The 21,371-nt window shown below is 45.8% G+C and overlaps 1 protein-coding gene and 1 long non-coding RNA gene across 9 annotated transcripts in view; one reads left to right on the top strand and one right to left on the bottom strand.

Moving 5' to 3' along the window:
- Positions 1-21,371, bottom strand: part of Eif4e2 (eukaryotic translation initiation factor 4E family member 2) — a 29,525-nt gene that overhangs the window by 7,678 nt on the left and 476 nt on the right. For 2 of the 5 annotated variants that reach the window (XM_010631773.3, XM_033764695.1), the window contains exons 2-7: positions 15,769-15,883; positions 13,726-13,860; positions 9,059-9,163; positions 7,262-7,414; positions 7,033-7,169; positions 568-643 (exon numbers count right to left, since the gene is read on the bottom strand). In XM_010631773.3, coding sequence (XP_010630075.1) covers positions 598-643; positions 7,033-7,169; positions 7,262-7,414; positions 9,059-9,163; positions 13,726-13,860; positions 15,769-15,883 — 691 coding nt within the window. In that variant the 3' untranslated portion in view covers positions 568-597. Of the gene's footprint in view, positions 1-567; positions 644-5,078; positions 5,353-7,032; positions 7,170-7,261; positions 7,415-9,058; positions 9,164-13,725; positions 13,861-15,768; positions 15,884-21,151; positions 21,237-21,371 lie in introns of those variants that run through there. The other 3 variants (XM_010631772.3, XM_010631770.3, XM_010631775.3) reach the window with 3 other exon arrangements.
- Positions 5,785-21,371, top strand: part of LOC104867424 — an 18,391-nt gene continuing 2,804 nt past the window's right edge. For 3 of the 4 annotated variants that reach the window (XR_781758.2, XR_004517554.1, XR_004517553.1), the window contains exons 1-6: positions 12,209-12,243; positions 12,924-13,018; positions 13,766-13,876; positions 19,123-19,206; positions 20,357-20,523; positions 20,988-21,348. This is a non-coding gene — a long non-coding RNA (uncharacterized LOC104867424). Of the gene's footprint in view, positions 5,859-12,208; positions 12,244-12,923; positions 13,019-13,765; positions 13,877-19,122; positions 19,207-20,356; positions 20,524-20,987; positions 21,349-21,371 lie in introns of those variants that run through there. The other variant, XR_781759.2, reaches the window with a different exon arrangement.

Raw genomic sequence — 21,371 nt, 5'->3', positions numbered from 1 at the left:
CCCCCTTTTTTTTTTTTTTTTTTTTTTTGTACTAGGGCTCAAACTGGGGTCCTTGCACTTTCAGGACAGGCGGCGGAACCACTGAGCTAAATCCCCAGCCCAAGACTCGCTTACTTTCATTGCTCGAAGTCTGAACTTACAGTGCTGTTTCCTCACAACTGACAAACACCACCAGCAAATGAGACCCAACTCTCACCTAACCCAATCTGGGCCTATGGAACTGCCCTTCTGGCCACAGGACTTTGGCAGACAGCATGAAAGCAGTCTTATTAGAGTCACAAAACAAAACAAAACACCCTGGGGCACTTTAACCATCATAAAAAATGTTAGCATCTAAAGGGATCTCTGAGACCTCTTGGTCTGTGGAGCCTCGTTTTTCAGACCAGAAGCATAATGAGGTTCCATGACCTGCCAAAGGTCCACAGGGAGATGTGACTGGCCAGGGAGGCTCAATGCTGGCAGAGGGGGCAAGGCTGGGGCCAATGGGCAAGGGCGGCCCCTTGGGGAGAGGGTGCCTCTGCTAAGAGATATATCATGGGGTTACAGAGAAGGTAGACAAGGCCCTACCCTGAGTGTGAGACAGAGGGGGAGCGCCGATCAGCGGCCGCTGCTGTTCACCAGGCCATGAAACTCCTCCCAGGCCCTGGCAAACCAGAGACAAAAAACACAATAGCATATTCAGATCAAATGCTTTTACAGAGAGCAGACACCATCACCCACCTCCCACTTCAGATGACCTCTAGGCTGTGTGGCCAAGGGAGCGTGGGCAGAGCCGCCAGGCTCCCGGCACTTTCTTCTTGGGTGGACACAAGTGGCAGCTGGCCCTGCTCCTAGTGTGCCCCATATGGGAAGCCTGACCCTTATTACTGGAAGATCCGCCACTGTGTCCCTTCAACAAGGCCACAGGAGGTCATGGAGGTCAGAGCTGATGCTCAGTCACACTGGAAGACAGGTCCAACTCACTGCAGCAAAGGGCAACAGCACTGCTTCCAGCCTCTTTTGCTTTGGATCTCTGGGGATAGGTGGTGAAAACCTTTCTTCATTAAGCCTCACCCCAAGGGCAAAGCCAAGTACCCAACAGTAAAGATTCAATGGGGAAATTATATCTTTTCAGCTTCCATATTTTCTAACTCTGACCCTGTGACAGGATCCATCTGCTTTTTAAATACCCGTGTAAAAATTCTTCTAAAAGTTAAGCTGTGTAAGTCATGGCAGGGACAAGGCTCAATACAACTTGCATGCAGATTAACTAAATTTGGAAACTGGGGTAAGGAAAGGATGAGATGTGACTGGAAGGGTAGCGGTTTGTAGGCAATGCCCACCAATAGGGCCTTGGGGACTGCAGGAGAAAGGAGGCAAGAAGACTAGGTCCCCTTGGGTACCAGAAGCTCCACCCACCCAAATCTTCTCAGAGGAACCGATATCTGCCCTTTCTGCTCTAACCACTTTTTAGGCCTGAAGAACTACATTCCCTGAGGATTATATATAAAACACAGGGCTTCTAAATCTGAAGTTAACATTTCATTCTTGTTTTAATATACCACATCACTCATGAGACATTTAATACTATGACCTCTAAAATATACCTCACTACGAAGCTTTCTACAGATACCTTAAAAAAAAAAAGGAGCAGGCCTGGGAGATGTAGTTTAGTGGTAAAGCATTTGCCTAACATGTGCAAGGCCCAGGCTACAATGCCCAGCACTGAAAAAAACAAAACAAAACAGGGCTGGGGATTTAGTGCAGTGGTTCGCTGCCTGCCTCGCAAGAGCAAGGTCCCGAGTTCGATCCCCAGTATCAAAACAACAAACTTTTCAAAAAAGAGGGATTACATAGAGAGACCTGGTATAAATCCAACTTCATTCTTCTAAGCAACGTTTATAGCCATTTCATTACTATTTCCCTCTTTTGAATAGCATTTGTAACCGTTTGTAAGATAAGGGTTTCTTCGGCAAGCATTGTCCAAGCTACCAGCACAGGCTAACTGGCGTGAGGAAAGAATGTTACAAGCGTGCCAGGCTTTTTTGATCCCCAAACTCAACCTCCATAGTGAGACATGTCCCATGGCCTTTTCTGGAGATGGTGACAAGGTGCACTCTGAGTCCACGAGTGACATCGAAGGAACTCTTCACTCTGCACGCCAAATGAAGACAAGGCCAAAACAAAGTCCAGTGCTTGGGCAATGCTATGGGAAATCTTTTTTTTTTTTAACAGATTTAAATTCTACCTTAACCAATACACAAGATTTCAAAAAAGCAATTATACTGCTGTGTTGAAGCTTCAACTCACTTCTCTCTGGTTCCAGAAAGGCTTGGATCTAATACACTAGCTTAAACTGAGCAGCTTACTGAGTCAAGATTCTTAAAGTAGACTTCTTCCCTCATACACTTTAGCGTTAAACTGATCTCCCAGTTTCTTCAGAAATGTCCTTACTGTACATGAAACCTCAATGTGAAGAATCTGGGTACAGAAATTTTCTTACAAATTCACTGAAAATAAAATAGTTGGAGATAACCTTTGGAACAGTCACTCTTTTTACAAGCCAGTGAGTTGTGAACAGTCTAGCTTTCTACCATGGCATCCCTGCCATATTAGATAATACTGAAATGTTCTTTTTTAAAGGTAAAAAAGTGTCGTATGACTGGAGTTTCTAAAAACAGAAAAAATCGCCGAGACTAATATAGCCCACAGGAAATTCTGAACAGTCTTCCAATGGCACAGTAACAAAGAGCCCTTTCAAGTCCACTTGTCCCAGCTCACTTACCAGAAAGCAAATTCTGAGAGCAGAGAGATCTCATTTCGGTGTAACTCTGCACTGTCTCCTACCCGTCTAAAGCCTGCAAAGATCAGAGCCATGTACTCAGCCAGCCTAATGCCTCCTGCCAACCTGGGCTTCAATCAAGGGTTTGGAGGACCGGCATAGTGGTATAGCTCAAAACAGAAAGCCAGGCCAGCGATTATGCTGGTGACCCAGGGCCACCCAGAACTGGCTTGGTCCTTGCCTGTGTATCAGTGCCATGCAGACATGGTGAAGGTGTGCCCACAGCTCGACCTGTCTCTCCTGTGGAATACAGAGGAGCCCCTCCCTTCACTTCACTGCAGAGAAGGCTGGCCAGGCTTGCCCACACCACGGTCTATATGGGAAGCTGGGCCTGTCTTCCCCTCTTCCATTCCAGGCCACAGGCATGCAGGAACCAATGGGACTATTCTGGAGGAGTTTCCTTGCAAGACAGTGCTGTTTTAGATGGCCTGTGCCCAGCTCTGGCCCCATAACTGACTACCATGACGTCTCTCCTCAAAGCAGAGGACACAGCAAGTCACTTGACACTTGTAAGGACCCAAATCAATGAAAACTCAAATTTGATCTGTCTTATTAAAAGGAGCCATGACATGAACAAAACCTCAATTCCCAAGCTCCAGGTTTTCCGGGATGGCCAAAAATAAACTCAGACAAAAGCCCTCCACAGCAAAGCACCCATCACCCCTTCTGTGTGGCAGAGGACCTCTCCTGGCTCAGGGGTACAGCAGGAAAAGATCACAGCAGTGGCTGATAGAAGGCTGGAAAGATGAACAGGTAAAGGATACTGGAAATGACAGAGACACAGCAAGCTGGAGGAACACTGCTGGACAGGACATAAGCCCCTCCTCAAAACATGCCCTTACCCTTTCAGCAGTCCTCATCTCCAGAGGACCTTGGGAGAAGTACTGTTGGCTGTCTCCAGGTCCCTTGGAATTCTCAAGTCCTAATGACTGCTGCCCCTGGGATCAAACAGGGCCACGGAATGGAACAGCCATGGGCACAGACTTAAGGCAGAACTAGTTCTGATTTCAGCTCATGTATGGCCAGGGTAGAGGGGCTTCAAGGTCAACCTGGTGCTCCCTGATTGACTCTTACTCTGGAAGGTGACATCAAGCTTATCCCCGGAGCAGGTACAATGCGGCTAAAGTTTAGGTCAATGCATGTGACAGGACAGTGGAAGGCAGGGCAAGGACCAGAGGAGGTTTTTTTGACAGATGCTAAAGAGAATGCATCTTTCCATTTTCCTGCAAATCTCTCATTTCCTAAGTACTTCAATCAATCTGGGGGATGCAATAAACAAAGAAACAGTGACACAAATATCCCCACAATGCTGAGCCCAGGGTGCTAGTTTTAGTTGTTTTGCTAAGATCTGGGACCCCATGGAGACTGGGGTAAGTCAGGGAGGTATAGGCACCGGTGCTGCTGCCATTGGGGAGAATGCAGCCTCACAGCTACTTCCACAGATCCTGAGGAAGCCCACCCAAGACATGCAAAAACAATTACCTATGGTTTGGGTGGTGGCGCCTAAGAAAACCCTAAGTGAAAAGGCTTGCAGAAGCTCTTCATGCAGGTTAGGCACCAAAAGGCAAGCTGCAGTGTGCACAAGCCAAAGCCACAAGGCCCACAGGAGGCTGGCGTGTCCAGTCCCGCCTCCAGAGGCGAAGGTCCATCCCTACCGACCAAGGCCTGGGCAAGGGGAAGGCGGGCCATACCTCTGAGATGGTGTGCGCACGCCAGCTCCAAGAGCAGGATGATTTGGCTTCATGGGGAAAGCGGCGGGGAGGGGGTTGTTCAGCAAGAGCTTGGGGGCTGGGAAGCTTTGGCACCAGCAAGAACACCGTTAGCACAAAGCAAGGACGCTATGTGTGTGTGGCCACACACGGACAGAAGCAGAGCTTTACCCCTAAGCAAGAGATTTCTCTGAAGTAAAGGCAAATGGAAATCAGCAAAGCCAAGGCCAAGGATCCTCCTTCCCAAGCTTCACAAACTTTCAAGCAGAATTAAAAATCAGAAACCACTCCAGGCTGGTCATCAGCATGACCAGATGGGAACTAAATTCAAGTACCATGGAATGGAGTCTTTTTGAGAGCTACATGTCACCTCATTACATCAGACCTCAGCAGTCCTGGGACCAAATACCACACGACACTACACAGTGGGCTCTTGGAAATGAGGCTGCATTCCCCAGACAGCCCTCGTGGAGAAGTCCATGCCATCCCTTAATATGGTGACAGTCGGTCAAAGGCCACACCTTGATGCACCATAAAGAGCAAGAGCATGAGACAAGCTAGTTTAGCACCGTTTATTTGTGATCTCAGCTGTTGTCATGGCTGCAGCGCGTCAGCCTGTTCTCAAAGCATAACATGCTCTTCCATTCCTCTCGTCCAGGACAGAAGGGTCTTCCAGGTGGCACACCAACAGAACAAGGGACTCCGATGATGCCAGCTTCAATGATGGTGCCATCCAGGGAGGGAGAGGGTCACGGCACATTCAACCGCGGCTTCCAGAGGTTTTGAAAAAGGAGTCTTTGGGGCCCCAGCCTGCCTGGCATTCTAGTGGAAGTGCAAAAGGTGGCTCATTGGGAGAGGAAAGAGAAGGGGACACGAGGGAAGGCAGTGTCTGGGTCTGGAGAACGGTGTTCTAACCCCATGGCTGCAGGGATGGAGTCCCAGAGACACACTCTGGGGAAGGCAGCATAGCAGGCCAGCCCTCTATCAGTCTAAGAAAAGGGCCACAGGCTCTGCTGGACTCTGGAAGGCCTTGTGCATGTTTCTACAACAGTCAAGACAAATCACCTCAGGGGATCAGGAAGGTAGAACAGCAGAGAGGGGAGAGCTGATGAAAAATACCTCTTTCCCTTTCTTACCCACATGCAAAGCTGGCTCTGAGTTGGTGGGGTGGGGGTGGGGCAAACCTCAGAATCTTGAAAACAAGAGTTCTAGAACTAGGTCTTTCCAGCCTGGACAGAACCTGGCAGGAGGGCAGAAACTACAACTGGCCCAGAACAGAGAGTAAGGCAGATGTGCCTGAGAAGATGGTGCTAACACAGGCTGCCAAGGTGAGCACCAGGACTGGCTAAGGTGACTGCTGCTGGCTATGATGGTCACAGCCAGCCATACGATTATGGACCAACTCTCATGGCAGCACACCCTATCAGGCTGGCGCAAACTGGTAGAAGCAAACTCTACCCACAAATGTATGGGACAGAGATTCCCAAATGGTCTGCTGCTGAACACAGTCACTGGGCTCACTACTAGTCTTTAGTAAGAACCGCACGATGGTGACATTATTACTAACGGTGGTGATGACAGTTACATAATACTTGGCCCTCTAAGAGCTTCCTCCCTGAGGATCCTCAGTCACAAAGTCTACATCAGCCTCCCCACAATCTTTGTAGGCAAAGCATTATTGTCCCCAGGTTATAGCTGGGGACACTGAAGCAGAGCTGCAGAGGGACTGGCCAAAGTCATATACTGATTCAGGGGCCACAGGAGACAACCAGACCTCAGTCTGACTCCCAGCTGGCTGACTCTGACTCCACTGTGCAGACGACCTGGTGATCGTGATCACTCCCGCAACCTTCTTGTAACAATCTGCGCTTGTTTCTGACACCTGATCACTGAAGGAGCAAGCTTGCCAGTGACTCACACTAAGGACAGAGACCTCTACTGTCCAAGTCCTCAAAGCTTTTCCCTTCGATTTGCTTCCCTCATATACTGCCCTGCCTCTCTACAACCTTGGCTCTGCACACGAGGAAATGGAGTCATGAGGCCTGTTAAGGAGCCAATTTTCCAGGACAAGAAAACAGACTGAAACTAACAGGTTAAACAGACATGCAAAAGGGAGGTGAGGGAGGGGCAGGGAAGAGGACCTTATTGTTCAGGGAAATTATCTTTAAAAAACCAGCCAAATAAAGAAAAGCGCTCTGCCTTTCATTTCAGATAGTGGTTAGCAGGGGAAAGACAAGAGAGCCTGCAGAAACGAAGCCAGCGCAGGCAGTGTAACTGGGTTTCTGTGGAAGGGCTCTGTGCCCCAAAGCACCCTGAGATGCAGGGAGGCAGGGAGCCTCGCCAACAACACCTGTCCAGAGTAGCCAGCAGCCATGAAGGTGCTGCCTGTCTGGTTTGTCTCCTCTGCTAATCTCCTGAATGACCATGAACCTCTGGGCCCAACTACAGAGCTACTTCTGCTAAGTCCAGGGGCCTGTCCCCCCCAGCACCCCCAACACGTACTTGATGCTGTCGGTGTGAGTTTTGTATTCCATAATGGTGTTGGGAGGTAGGTTAAGCACGCGCCGAAGTGTGTCCCGGATTCGGGCTGTGGTTGCTTGATCACTGGCAGTCTTATTCCATATGGAAATGATGTCCTCCTATGGGGAAACAAAGGCATCAGCAAAGCAAACCAGAGGCAGTGAGGAGAGCAAGGGCAATGCAAGAACACAGGTTGGCCTGGGGTGCTTACCTGGAAGCGGACAGAGACCACAGCCCCACAGATCTCCTCCCCAACCATGAACTGTTCCCCCAACATAGCCAGGATGAGATTTTCCCAGCACCGGGAGGCCAAGCCCTTCCGTAGCCGAATGATCCACTTGCCACCATTTTTATTTGCATCATCCTATAAAAAGACAGGAAATGTTCAAGTTTAGGCATTGTTTCACAGCTGCTTCTCCTACATTAAAGCAGTGAAACACCAAGAAATCCTTGACTATTGGGATTATGCAACTTATAGAAAAAATTGTAGGACTAGGGTGAGGAGAAATTGGGAACAAAAAGAAAAATGTTTCTTTAGCACCCACCACTTTAAAAGAAGGCTAAATAGAGACTCTTTGGGCTGGGGATTTAGCTCAGCGGTTCCAGCGCCTGCCTCATGAGTGCAAGGACCCAAGTTTAATCCCCGGTTTAATCCCCCCAAAAAACTAAACAAGTAATACTGTTTATCAGAGCTACTTTAGGAGTCAAAGTAATGGCAGATTTCAAAGAGACTATCACTTCATTTGTTAAAAGTTCACCGAGTATCACCATGTACCAAGTATAGCGAAGAAGGCCCAATCTGTACTCAGATCCAGAGTAGCAGAGACAGACAAGAAAGTAATGAGCCCTGTAGACTGACTAGAGCTGCCATGAGAGAGGCACACAGCGGGTTAAACAGAACATGACAGCAGGAAATGGGCCAGCAGGGAAAGCATGTGAGGGCATTCTAGCACACCTGTGCACAAACTGTGGCGCAGGGAGATGCAAACGGGGGTCTCACTGCAAGGAAGGGAGGATTTAGAGATGATGGGAAATGAGGCTTGGAAGGTAAATTTCATACAAGATCATGGAAGCGATGGAAACCACATAAAACAGAAGTGGATACGACCACATTTGTCTTCCAGAAAATGCTCTGGCATCAGAAAAGATAACTCTACACTAGATCACAGGAATGGCCCTGTAAAGAGATCAGAGAGCTCAGTTTCAGGTCTCTATTTACTGCTTTTATTTTCTGAACATTTTAATCATATGCACACACCATACACACACACACACACACACACACACACATTTTTTTTTTTGTACTGGGCATTGAACTCAGGTCCTTGTGAGGCAGGCGCTGGAACCATTGAGTTAAATTTCCCAACCTCTACATAAATATATTGCACACACAAATGAATTTTATAGGAACCAGGTCAATTTAAAAAAAAAACAACACAACTCTTTAGTGCTGTAATGCTAACATGTGAGGGGTAACATTATCATTAAAACACCTAGCACCAACCTAGGCAGGCACACAAAGGCATTAGTGCTTTTCCCCAGGGGTCTAGATTCCCAGGATATACCCTGGTGTTGCAGTTATTTTTTGTTTTTGAGACAGGGTTTCATTACAAAGTTTGGGCTGGCCTTGAGTTCATTATGTAGCCCAGGCTAGCCTAGAATTTGCAGCAATTCTCCTGCCTCAGCTGCCTGAGTGCTAGGATTATAGGCGTGCACCAGAGCATCCAGATAGTGTTGCAGTTGTGAAGACTTTAAAATAGTTTTAACCCTGGGAGGGGAAGAGAAGAGAGGGAAAGGGAGGGGAGGGGAGGGAAGGCTGGGCTGGGGATTTAGCTCAGTGGTGCCACCACCTGCCTTGCAAGCACAAGCCTAGTACCAAAAAGACATATATATGTGTGCGTGTGTGCGTGTGTGTGTGTATGTGTATGTGTGTGTGTGTGTGTGTGTGTGTGTGTGTATATAAAATATATGGAAAGGAAAGGAAAGGGCAAGGGCCCTCAGTCCTCACCTCCCACATGGGTTTAATTCCTTCTTTGAAGAGATGGAAGTCACTGTGTCCTGTCAGGTCCCCAGGACGTACCATGTGGCTATAAAACCTCCAGAACTGCTCCACCTGCAGAGAGAAGACCCGAAAGTGCTAAGGATGTAGCTTTCTTTTTTTGTTGAATGCACCAGAAGGTCTGATATTTATTTAGGAACATAAGCATGGAAAGCACATTACAGCTCTCCTCTTCATGTGAAAAGGAAAATTTATTAGAGGAAATGCATGTTACATAGTTGGACAGAGAAGAATGTATTATTGGCGACATAAGAATAAACTCTTTGGGTAAGAAATGCTAGCCTCGGCTACATGGATACACCTTTCCTACTGGACGTGCAGGGGAATCGTCACACACAGTTGGGGGACAGTGTTTTGTGTGATACTGACTAGACTCTGTTAAGTGCCACACCTCCTGAGCCTGAATACAGTGTTTGGAACCAAATCAATTCCGGAATAAAGACTATTTAACTAGCAAGTACAGTGTTAGTGCATTTTAGTTCTATTTAGTCGCTGAACATTAAGTGACAGAATCAACCACATGTACTACTTGATACTAAAGCACCGTTGCTAAGGATAGGACAGCTCAAAATGAACAGGACTCAGTGTCTCAGGGCGACGGTGTAAATCTTTTTTTTTTTAGACAGGGTTGAACTCTGGGCAATCCTCCTGCCTCAGCCTCCCAAGTGCTAGAATTACAGGCGTGTGCCTCCATGCCCAGCCTAAATCTTTCCTTAGAAAAATTATTTTTCTCCTTTTCCTTTCTTCAAATTCTATTAGAAAACTAGACTTCTACTTTTCTATTAAATGTATGCTCCAGGGATTTAGCTCAGTAGTGCCGCACCTGCCTCCCAAGCATAGGGTCCTGAGTTCAATCCCCAACACCACATACACAAAAAAAAAAAAGTTAAAAAAAAATGGATGCTCACTTATAGTCATCACACTGGCCCCATTTTTCTCATTAGTGCCTTGGGAGAAGACAATATCTCTCTGTATTTGCAGAGGACCCCCTCTAACTGCTGGCCAGGAGGGAAGAGAAATAAATACAAGGGACAGTCTGAGGAGAAGCTGCTCAATATATTCCCCAACACTGTGCCAAGGAGACAAAATCAACATGAGGCAAGACAGCACAGTAAGGTAGTGGGAAATGGGTACAGGCAGAGATTCTGGTCATACTTCTCAATCTGGGCAGCAAACAAGGAGAACCTAATCTTATGCCACATGAAGCAGCATGAAGCAGTTTCTCTCTAAAAGAGGAACAGGGGAGAAGTCCAGAACAAGGCCGTTTGTAAGACTTCAATGCAGGGCCTCAGGCTAACTGCTCCATTTAACTGTGCACAGTGACTTGGTATTTTTGTTCTTGGTAATGGGGCTCAAACTCAGGTCCTTGTGCTTGTGAAGCAGGCACTAGAACCACTGAGCTAAATCCCTGTCCCTACAGTGACACTGGACATTGGAACACAATGTCCATTCTAACAATTGGTGAACATCCACCAGAACCAGCGGTTCACTGTGAAGCAGGAATGGAGGGGGTGGTAGGGAGGAAGTCCACCAAACTTTCCAGGAAAGAATCACTTAACACTTGGATCTCCCCAGATCTTACAGCCAAACTGCACTATTGTGTCCTCAACCCGCAAGAGGAATAAAACTTTAAAAACATAAGAAATATCATTAAACTGAACAGGTTCTTCTGTACTGAAACAAAAAATTAAAGTTCACAGACTTGGAATATGAGGTAAAGAAAGGACCTCAGAAAGCACGTGGACTGTCACAATACAGTGAGAAGTTTCAGGATTTGCTCCAGCACAGTCAAGTCCCAGAAGAGACTGGCCCTGGGATCCCCAGGCCAGGGCCCTTCCCACTTCAAGATGTGGCCTTCTTAGTGACCCTGATTTCAAGAACCTTTAGATGCTATTTAATTCAAGAATTAAGAAACACTGGGAAATGCTACTTCGGATTTGAAAAAAGGTTTCACAATGGAATTCTTTTTTTCCTTCCATATTATCAATATGATACATAACTGCCATTGTTTGCTTCTGATTGGAATTACTTCTCTGTAAGGAATCTGGTATTGAGAGCCACTTCCTGATGTCTTCAACTCCATGATCAGACTTTTAATGCTGTCACGCATCCAGTGAGTGCCGAAAGTACATCAACACGTGCATGTGCTGATGACAAAGCACTTTAACATACTGCCACAAGGAGAGAAAAACAAAACACAAACTCCCTTTGTACAAGCTGGGTAAATTCATATGTGATTTTGTTGTATGAGAGGGAAAGAAAAATATTAGAAATACCGTACTCCTAGTTATTCCAAGGTAATCTAACAGAATCCTTTATAAAATCATAGCAGCCAATCCAGTTTCTTCTTTGACTTTCAAGGGTCTAACCAGTTGTTTTGAACATGACTGGCATTCTACCAGTGCTGTCTAGCGTTCCAATGGAGCAGGTAGTCACAACTTTTGCAATGGGTTCAGGAATATCAGAAAGGTATGGGCTAGGGATTTAGCTCAGCAGTGCTACCGCCTGCCTCACAAGCACAAGGTCGAGTTTGATCCCCAGTACCAAAAAAACAAAAACAAAAACAAAAAACACATGGATATTTTAGTGGGTTTTTTTTTTTTTTTTTGTACCAGGGATTGAACTCAGTCAGGCCCTTGCACTTGTGAGGCAGGCAGTGGTCCCATTGAGCTAAATCCCCAGCCCTAGGCATAGATATTTTACAAGTTTAATTCTACTATTTCCTCCACCAAGAATTCCTTTTTATCATCTGTTCAAATCTTTCAAATTGAATTTTAAGCCCATATGTTCCAAGGCAACTTTCTTCAAGGTGGACTCTTTTTCCTCAGAATCCTAAGGGTGCTCCAGTCATGCTGCTCTGGTTTACATCTAGACTGTCCCCTAAAAGTCTCCTATGTTCAGATGTGGTGTGTTCAGCAGGTGACTGGATTGTGGTGTCACTATAGCTTTTAGGAGGCGGGGCAGCTGGATGGAGGCAGGTCACTGGGAACGTAACCTAGTAACAGGTATCTCCCTCCCAGCTCCTCCATTCTCCGTCTGCTTCCTGGGTGCCATGGGATGAGCAGCTGCCTTCCCACTGGGCTCTTCCACCATGCCATTTCCGCCTCGGAGGAGACCAACCATGAACTGAAAATGTGAGCCAAAATAAAGCTCTCCTCTTTTAAGTTGCGGATGTTGGGTACTCTGCCCAGCCATAACAAAGTAACTAAGACAGTGTTCTTCCTGCAGCTCCACTCACTGTCTACCTTGTATCAAAAATCCGTGGGCCTGCCCTGTTCCCCAAAGCAGGCTTTTGCCTTAATTCTTTTTAGAACCTTATTTTTAGAAACTTATCAAGCATTTCTTAAATCAAGTATGCACCAATGCACAAGCTATTTGGAATATTTCAAACAAATCTAAAGTATAAGGCAGCAGAGCCTGTCAACCAAACAAGGCCTTTGCATTGGGCTGAATGAAACTCTATCAATGCAGCAAAGCAGGGGTACTAACCTCACATTAAGCTGACAATCTTATTACCAGTTCAATATGTGTATCTGATTAATAAGAAATGGAAAATAAATACTGTAACCTTGTGCCACACAGTCGGGCTTTGGAATCTGACTCTGTGAGAGTCCATCTCACCTGAGTTTTGATGCTCAGTCCCAACTTATGTGTGGCGGACTTGGAACCTCACATTCTCCATTTGTAAAATGTGAGCCCATAAGGCTATTATAACAACTGAAGGAAACAAAATAAATCCACTACTTACTGTGTCCTTCTCCTCTTTATTAGCTTACTGTAATACTTACTGTAACTATACTATATTCTTTTCTAGATTCTGTGTTTCAAGTAGGGCAAATAATAAGTTCAAGAAAGTGACAAATCTGGATCTGATCCTGTCCAGAGAGGAAAATGCACAAGCACACAAAGGTGAGTAATAATCTTTACCAAATGAGAGAGGTGTTGACTGCAGTCAGCACTCCAGGTTCACACACTAGTCACTTGGGTGGAGATAAGCAAAGCCTGAACACTGTATGACGGTACCCACTAAGCAATTACTGGAGACTCCATTCTTCTTCTGAACACAGAAACACTCATGCTGCTTTACGCATAATCATATCTTAGCCAAAATCTTAACAGGAGGCTCTTAAGTACAAAAGAAAATTTCAGATTTTTGCTTTCAAACTTACTGTCCAACTTCATGTAGATACCACATACTACAAAATCTTGTACCCCCATGTGACTCTGCACATTAAGACTCAGTATCTACTTTAAAAAACACAAATACACACCCACTATGTTTATGTCCTTCTGCTCAAAACCACCCTTCTCATTTTGTTGATACATACTTGTTAACCATGGATGTCCAACGAGAAACTGAGGAATGAACAAATCTGATCATGGGACTGAGGTTACTTGAGTAAGAAAACCAGAATGTTGAGCAGGTTATCAGGAGAGCAGGTAAACAGACTGATAAAAACACAGGCATAAAGGTTTGGGGATTTAGCTCAGTGGCACTGCTCCTGCCTCGCAAGCACAAGGTCCTGAGCTCGATCCCCGGTACCAAAAACAAAACAAAAACGCAGGCATGAGTACCCTACACCAAGGCACAGTCCACTAAACCATCAAGTACTCACAGAGGCAAATGTGCCAATCTGCTTGATATTCTGTTCATAGCTCTGGGAGCTGGTGGGACGACCTGGGGTCCTCCTGGAGTACCAGAAAGTATAGTTGTACTGCAAGGGATGCTCTGCTGGTCCGGGGACAACAGCCTGGGAAGTAAATAAGGTAGGTGAAGCCCTAGGCATTTGTCACATGCTCTGAGACTGAGAGATGTTTTAGTCTCACTTTTATCACTTCCACAATTAGAATACCACCTTAGTTACTTGCATCATGCCAAGAGTCTGCTCATACAGTCCATTTCCTCAATGATTCTAAACCTCTGGAACACTTTCTCTGTGTTCTCCTAACTTTTACAGCTTTCTACCTCATACCATGGGCATTATTTTAATATTTTTATCTATGGGTGTGGGGGACACTAGGGATTTAATCCACAGCCTTCACCCTAAGCTACTTTCTCAGCCCAAGTGACCCAGACTAGGCTCGAACTTGTACTCCTCCTCCCTCAGCCTGCCAGAGTATACTGTCATGCCCAGCATGTCACAGGCATTTCCACCTTATCCCAGCAATGTATGCCCACCCAGCCAAGCACTGCCTCCTCCATGACACTCTTGTCACATAAGAGTAGCAGGCTGCTTATCCTGCATGTGCCTCAGCTTCTTACCTGCGAACAGGAAAAATAATAACCATCCCAAAAAAGGGTGCTGAGAGGATCAAGTAAAAAACTTTTTTTTTTTTTTTTTTTTTAGACAGGGTCTCACTCACTTTGTGGTGTAGCTCACAGTGGTATTCCTGCCTCAGCCTCCAGAGTGCTGGGATTACAGGGTGTGCCACCACGCCTAGCTAGAATCAAATAAATTTATAGATGTACAGTTCCTAGTGCCTGGCACAGAGTGAGTCCTCAGTAAGGGCCAGCGACTGTTTTTATGGCTATTAGTAGATGAAGGTCCTTGACCTGAAGGCACATTCACCTGCAGGCTTCTTAGCACCTAGCAGAAAATGCTTACACTTGGGGTAAATAATTATTTCCTTAATGTCTCAAGGGAAAAATCAATTCACTTATCTCTCATTCCCTAAATTTTCTCTTTTCCAAGTTCCTTTCAACTCGAGACTATTATTGATTTAAGAGCCTAGAAGTTTGGGCCGGGGATTTAGCTCAGTGGTTCCGCTGCCTGCCTCGCAAGTGCAAGGACCTAAGTTCAATCCCCAGTACCAAAAAAAAAAAAAAAAAAAAAAAAAGAGCGCCTAAAAGTTTAAGGGACTTGTATGATTTGATATACTCAGCAGCAGCTTCTGAAATAGGTACCAGCCTAGCTGAGCGCCAGGATTAACCTTCTCTATCCAAGAAAGGAAAATGCTGTAAGTGAGCCAGCATCTTAAGATCCTATGGCAAGAACAAAGGTTTAAGGCCCACAATGACTCCATCGATTCCACAATCATTTTTTGAAAACAAAACCAGCTGAGTGTGGTGGTGCACACCTGTAATCCCAGCACTTAGGAGGCTGAGGCAGGATTGTCACAAGTTCAAAACCTGCCTGGGCTACATAGTGAGTTCAAGGCCAGCCTGAAATACACAGTGAGACCTTGTCTCAAAACAAAAAATGAAGTGCCAGGGATTTAGCTCAGTCCAGTGGTTGTCTTGCTAGCGCAAGGGCCTGAGTTCGATCCCTGATACCAAAACCGAAACAAAACACCCTCAAAGCTGGGCTTGGTGGCATAGCACTCTGGAAGCTGAGGCAGGAGGATTGCTGTGAGAGGCCAGCCTGGGCTATAAAGTGAGTTCAAGAACAGTGTGAACTACAAAATGAGACTCTGTCTCTAAAAATAACAAACAAAACAAAAAACAGGGCAAGGGATTTAGCTCAGCGGTTCGGTGGCCTGCCTCACCAGCGCAAAGACCTGAGTTCAATCCCCGGTACCAAAAAAAAAACCCCAAAACAAAACAAAACAAAAAACAAAAACAAACCCAGATACTATGAAACAGGACACGGTAAAATTAACTTGGTATCTTCCAGATAAACAAATTCACAGGATAACTGAGTCTTAAGAACAAAGCACACCTTTCTTTTACTGCTGCTCTGACTCTTGTCTCTTTCTGTTTTTTCCTTCTCACCATCTTTCTGTGTGCTGTTTTCTTCATTCTGATCGTGGTCTCCACTGTCATCATCTTTCAAGCTGAATGGGACAGCAAAACAGTGTTATTCCATGACTAAGTTGATTCCTCGTACCTAACAAAGTCAGGTCATACCAACTATCATGTAAGGCACTCAAAACACAGGTCTGAGAAGCATCTGAGATGAGAGCACAAAAGAACGTAGACACACAAATGAGAAGGTTAAATAAAATGAAACACCCATCAGCTACCTTGTAAACTCCACTAAGCACTGTCTTTTGATTTTCTAACGAGACACACAACAAACACAGCTTAGGGGATGTTTTCTTCCTTAAAAACAAAACAAAACAAAAAAACAGCAAATAATGAGAAGTCTGTGCATTAAATAACTCTGGGACGCTATGCATCAAAGTTAAAAACGCACCTGTCTACACTGCCAATTCTTACCACCTCCTCTAGCCTTCCTCACTGTTCTGTTCCGGCCCCCTTTTGTTATTTTAATTATGATAAATCCCGAGACAGGTTCCCTGACATCAATCTCTACTCTTTACCATTCTTCACACGTCACTAGAATTACCTTTCTACACCTAAGTCTCATCATTTCACTTCACCCTGAAACTCGCCCTTTGATGCCAACACTCCGGGATAAAGTACAATGACACGTTAAGTTCTTCTAGAATCTGACTCCCCCAGCAACCTGTGTTCCCACGTCAGGGTCACTTGCAAACACCACCCTACAGCCTGAGGTGTCATTCCTCAAGAAGAGCTGGAGACGTAGCTCAGCATGAAGGCTCTGGGTTCAACTCCCAGTACCTGTGTTTTTGTACTGAGTGCAGAGTTTCCTCAGAGCAGTACGTTAAATCATCTCAGCATTCCTGGCACTCAGGACAAAAAGATGCTGAATAAATGTCAAATGAGAAGGAAAAATGAAAGACTGAGCTGGACCATTCACACTCATCATGGATTTTCTCCCGAACAATCTTTCTGGCTCCAGGTACCAGAAATGCTCCAATTGCAACTCAAACATTATCCTATACAGTTATAGAAACACGTCATAGAATATTTTACATCTGTAGGTTTTTCTCCTTTCCCCCATGAATTCCACAGTGCCTAATACACACATAGCATGCAATAAATACTTTGGAGGACGAGATGGCCACGTGCTGGGGTGCCTGTTCTGCAAACATCATCTCCTGAGCCATAGGAGACATTCAGCTGCTAGTGCCCTGTGTCAGGGTCCACCCATACTCACCCTGGCCAAGACACGACCAAAGGGCACTATAGCTTTAGCTGGGAGTGGTGGTGCACACCTGTGATCCTAGCACTCTGGGGGGCTGAGGCAAGAGAATCACAAGTTCTGTCCAGTCCAGCCTGGGCAACTTAGTGACTGAGCCGTCTCAAAATAAAAAAATTAAGGAAAGGGCTAGAGAGTTGTAGCTCAATGTGAAGGCCTTGGGTTCAACTCCCAGTACCTAAAAGAGCAGTCCAGCTTGGCCAGTAATCTATGCCTCAGGGCCTTGCTAAAAAACATGAGCCAATTTCTCCCTCATCATTTCACTGAGTCAAGGAAAAGACCACAGACTCAGGAGCTAGGATAGCTATGTGGGGCCCAGGCAAGAAAAGCCATGAGGGATTCAAGACAAGGAACAAAAGCAGAGAAAGCCAACAGAGGAAAAGAGAATGGAGCAGGTGAGGCGAGAACATGGGGGGGAGGGCTTGGCTGTTGCTAATGCTGCCATCTCCTGGCTCTGTTCAGTCTCCCTGGACTTTTGGGAGACCATTACCTGTACTTAAGACACCCTCATCCCAATTAATCTTGTGTTGCTTATTTTCCTTTTCAAAAGGAGCCTGCTTACCACACAAATCTTGAGAGTTCAAAACCAGTTTACCTAACCTTTACTGTGTATCACCTACTAGAGTGCTTGTCCTCAAGGACCTAAGGAGGAGAAGAGGAGACAGCTGCACTGACACTCATGTCTCAGCACGGTGCAAAGATGTCACTCTGCCCACGTGGCCCAACAGCATCTCCTGCCTGCTCCCCACAAAGTCCTTTTCCTGCAGTACACCACCAAGTGCAGATCCCCAATCTCGCCCCTCAGTAGCAGATTATACTCAGTGTGTTGTCTGTCTTCTCCCCTAGTTAACTGTCCTGTGGGACTCAATTTCTGCCACTTTAAAGCCCCTCCCTGACCTCTCCCAACACAGGCTATGGCAGGCTTCCCCTCTTCTGAACTTCCCCATATAAGCATTTACATTGAGCCTGACCATGCTGTCTCGGCCAGTTCTCTGCCCCAGATCCAGAACAGCTCCATAACAGCTTAGGACAAAGACAGCTTCTCACTCTCTTCTTTCTATAGGGCATACCCTAGGATGAAAACCATTTCCTCTTCTCTGCTTCCAACTCACATTAGAGCCTCTTTGATCCCCTCCATCAGATCTTGGTTGAAGCAAGGCAGTCACCCCATCACCTCTTGCTAATCTCAAGAAAAGAATGTATGTTCCTTTCTTCTAAAAGTTTTGCTGCTAATCACTACTAGGAAACAGACTACCCCCCCCCAAAAAAAAGCCATGGAAGAAAAATGTTACTGTGAACTCTGGGTTACTTCCTCACTCTCTTTTAAGCCAGTAAATGTAAACCTAATGAAAGTTCACTTAGTGCTTTTATTTCTCAAGGGTGGAGTTAACTACCACCCTGCCCTTTAAGCCTACAATTAGGCAAATTTTGAGCCAAGGTACAGCCCAGAATGAAGACTCAGTGCTCCACAGACTAAGGCTAGCACTTAGTCAGTCAGACTCAGTGGAGGCTGTCCAAACTAAATGGCACCTTGGCTAGTTCACAGGGCTTCTACCCAGGTATTTCTTCACACTTCTAGGAGCTAGACCAAATCTGTGTGGACTGGAACTTGATCCAATTCACCTTTGAATCTCCATCAGACAGTAATATAAAATAAAGATGTTTAAATTTCTAGAATCATGATGAGTGCTAAATAAGTGATTCAGACAATAGTTTAAAGAACGGATCAAAATCCTTCAATACAGAGCAAACAGTGACAAAATCAAGCATGGCATCTAGGAAACCATGATTTGAAAAACCAAATTTACCCCAGTTAGGACTTCAGTTCTTGGGAAAACATCTTAAGGTTTCACACATCAACAGGATCAATGGCAGCAGTGTCTCACAACTTGACAGATGTCCACAACCCTCCCCCAAAGGAGTCACAATCTTTGGTTACATACACAGAAGCAGAACCCATAACGTGAAGGAGGTCAGTGCTCTTTATCTGATTAACTACTATCTCAGCTCCAGGCACTGGCTGGAAAGGACTCTGACGAACTGGAACACATCCTTAAGGGTGCTGCAGAGAAGAATGAACACTGCAAATAGGTAACAATATTCTAAACCCTGCAAAATGTGTATATGAAGAAACCAAAATAGAAACATAACTAGGAGAAGAATTGCTGTCTTCAGCAATTTCAAGTAAAAGAAAACAATTTTTTTTTTCTGCCAAGCTAGAGAACAGATGTTAAAAGATCCTGGCTTGGTACAACAGTTAATAATTAGAATTAATTAGCCAGGTGGAGTGGCGACACCTGTAATCCCAGCACTTGGGAGGCTGAGGCAGGAGGATCACTGCGAGTTCGAGACCAGCCTCTGCTACCTAGTGAGTTCCAGGGCAGTTTGAACTACGTAGTGAGACCATGTCTCAAAAAAAAAAAGAAAAGAAAAGAAAAATTAATTAACATGATTGAGGTTAATGCTTGTCAAGAAACGCTTGAACCAAGCCTGGGCTGGCCTTTCCATTGTCTTGTGCAAGTTACTTAACTTCAGAGTGCCTCATCTGCTTCACTGTAAGAACAGGTAAAAGACGCCCTTCGCAGAGTTATTAGAAAGAACAGAAAGCCGGGTGTGGTGGTGCACGCCTGTAATCCCAGCACTCGGGAGGCTGAGGCAGGAGGATCACGGTGAGTTTGAGACCAGCCTGGGCTACATAGTGAGTTCCAGGTCAGTCTCAACTATATAGTGAGACCCCGTCTCAAAAAAAAAAAAAAAAGAAAAAAAGAAAGAACAGAAATACCAGGAAGATAGCTATTGGAAATCCTTATTACCATTCTTACTGCAGACCCCTACACAATTTGGGTAAGATGCAATCTGACTTGTTTACATCAATGAAGAAAGGGTGTAGGGGGTGAATGGGAGAATAAAGCCCCATACGGGCAAAACCTGAATCCAGAGCCAAGTACTGCAGGGATTCTGTGGGTGTGAGGCTGGGTCTGTACAGGGCTGGGCTCAGCTAAGTAGGACAGAGAAGACATTTGCTTTTTCAAGAAGCAGACAGCCCTCAGTAACCAGGAAACCTATCTGAAGAGGAGCCTGGAGTGCTGGAAACTCAGTACCTCATTAATTTGCATACCAGCACTGTTTTAGAAAAACCATAATTTCCCATCAGCACCATCAGATCACAACCTACTAACAGTAATCCTACTTTATATCTACACCTCATCATAACAATTTACACAAACACCTCTAAACATAGGTAAGCGCGATTTGACCCCTCCAGAAGGTTACCGTTTGGAGATGGGAAATTTTCCGCAGTCAAAACAACTGGTGGAACAGGATGTGGTAGAGCACCCCTGCAATCCCAGCACTTGGGAGGCTGAGGCAGGATATCACTGCAAGTTCGAGGCCAGCCTGGACTACATGGTAAGACGCTGTCTCCAAAAACACAAAAAACAAAAAACCTCAAAAACAACAACAAAAAACTGGTGGGTGTGGGACTAAAAATATCTAGGTCTTCAGATGAGGCAGATTACACTAAAAGGGAGGTAAGAACAACCTATGTCACAACACAATTTTTGTGAAACACTAATATAGACAATGTTAAAAGAAGTGGGGTATGGTGACAATCTGTGATCCCACTACTCTCGAAGTCTTAGGCAGGAGTGTTTGAGCAGGTCTGGGCAATTTAGTGACTCAGCAAGATCTAAAATCAAAACAAAATACATAAAAGGGCTGGCATATAGCTCAGTGAGAAGGCCCTGGGTTTAATCCCCAACACCACACACACACACACATTAAAAATTCACCAAGGATTAAAAATAAAATGCAATCATTAGGGGTTAACACGCAAAAACACTTGCACATTTCCTCTCTCTACCTCCAACCAGTCCGAAGCTGGAACTGGGGATCAGAGTGGCACTTAAGAGAGTGGAGGACTGGGCCACCGCGCGGTGTTGGAGAAAAGAACCAGAGGGGAGGAGAAAGGAAGCAGGAAGAGGACAAGAATTCCGTAACGTAGCAGCCAAGGAGCCCAGCGCGTCGGCCACGTTACCTCATCGCAGCTGCACAACTCTAGGACACCAGCCGTTACCGTGCCCCCTGCAGAGGACGCCCTGAAGGCAGAGCGACTTTCCCAAGCCAGAGCAAGAGCGAAGGGAGGCTGCTGAATGCCACGCCGCGAAGTGCCCGCCCTCCACGCCACCGCCCCGCACCCTCCGGGGCGGGGCGTCCGAAATCTCCTCCTTGCGGGTACGGTCACCCTCCCCGAGCCC

Source organism: Fukomys damarensis, unplaced genomic scaffold (assembly GCF_012274545.1).
Source record: "Fukomys damarensis isolate Sample0158 unplaced genomic scaffold, DMR_v1.0_HiC HiC_scaffold_16, whole genome shotgun sequence".
NCBI lineage: Eukaryota > Metazoa > Chordata > Mammalia > Rodentia > Bathyergidae > Fukomys > Fukomys damarensis.
This window is presented reverse-complemented; position numbering and strand designations above follow the sequence as displayed.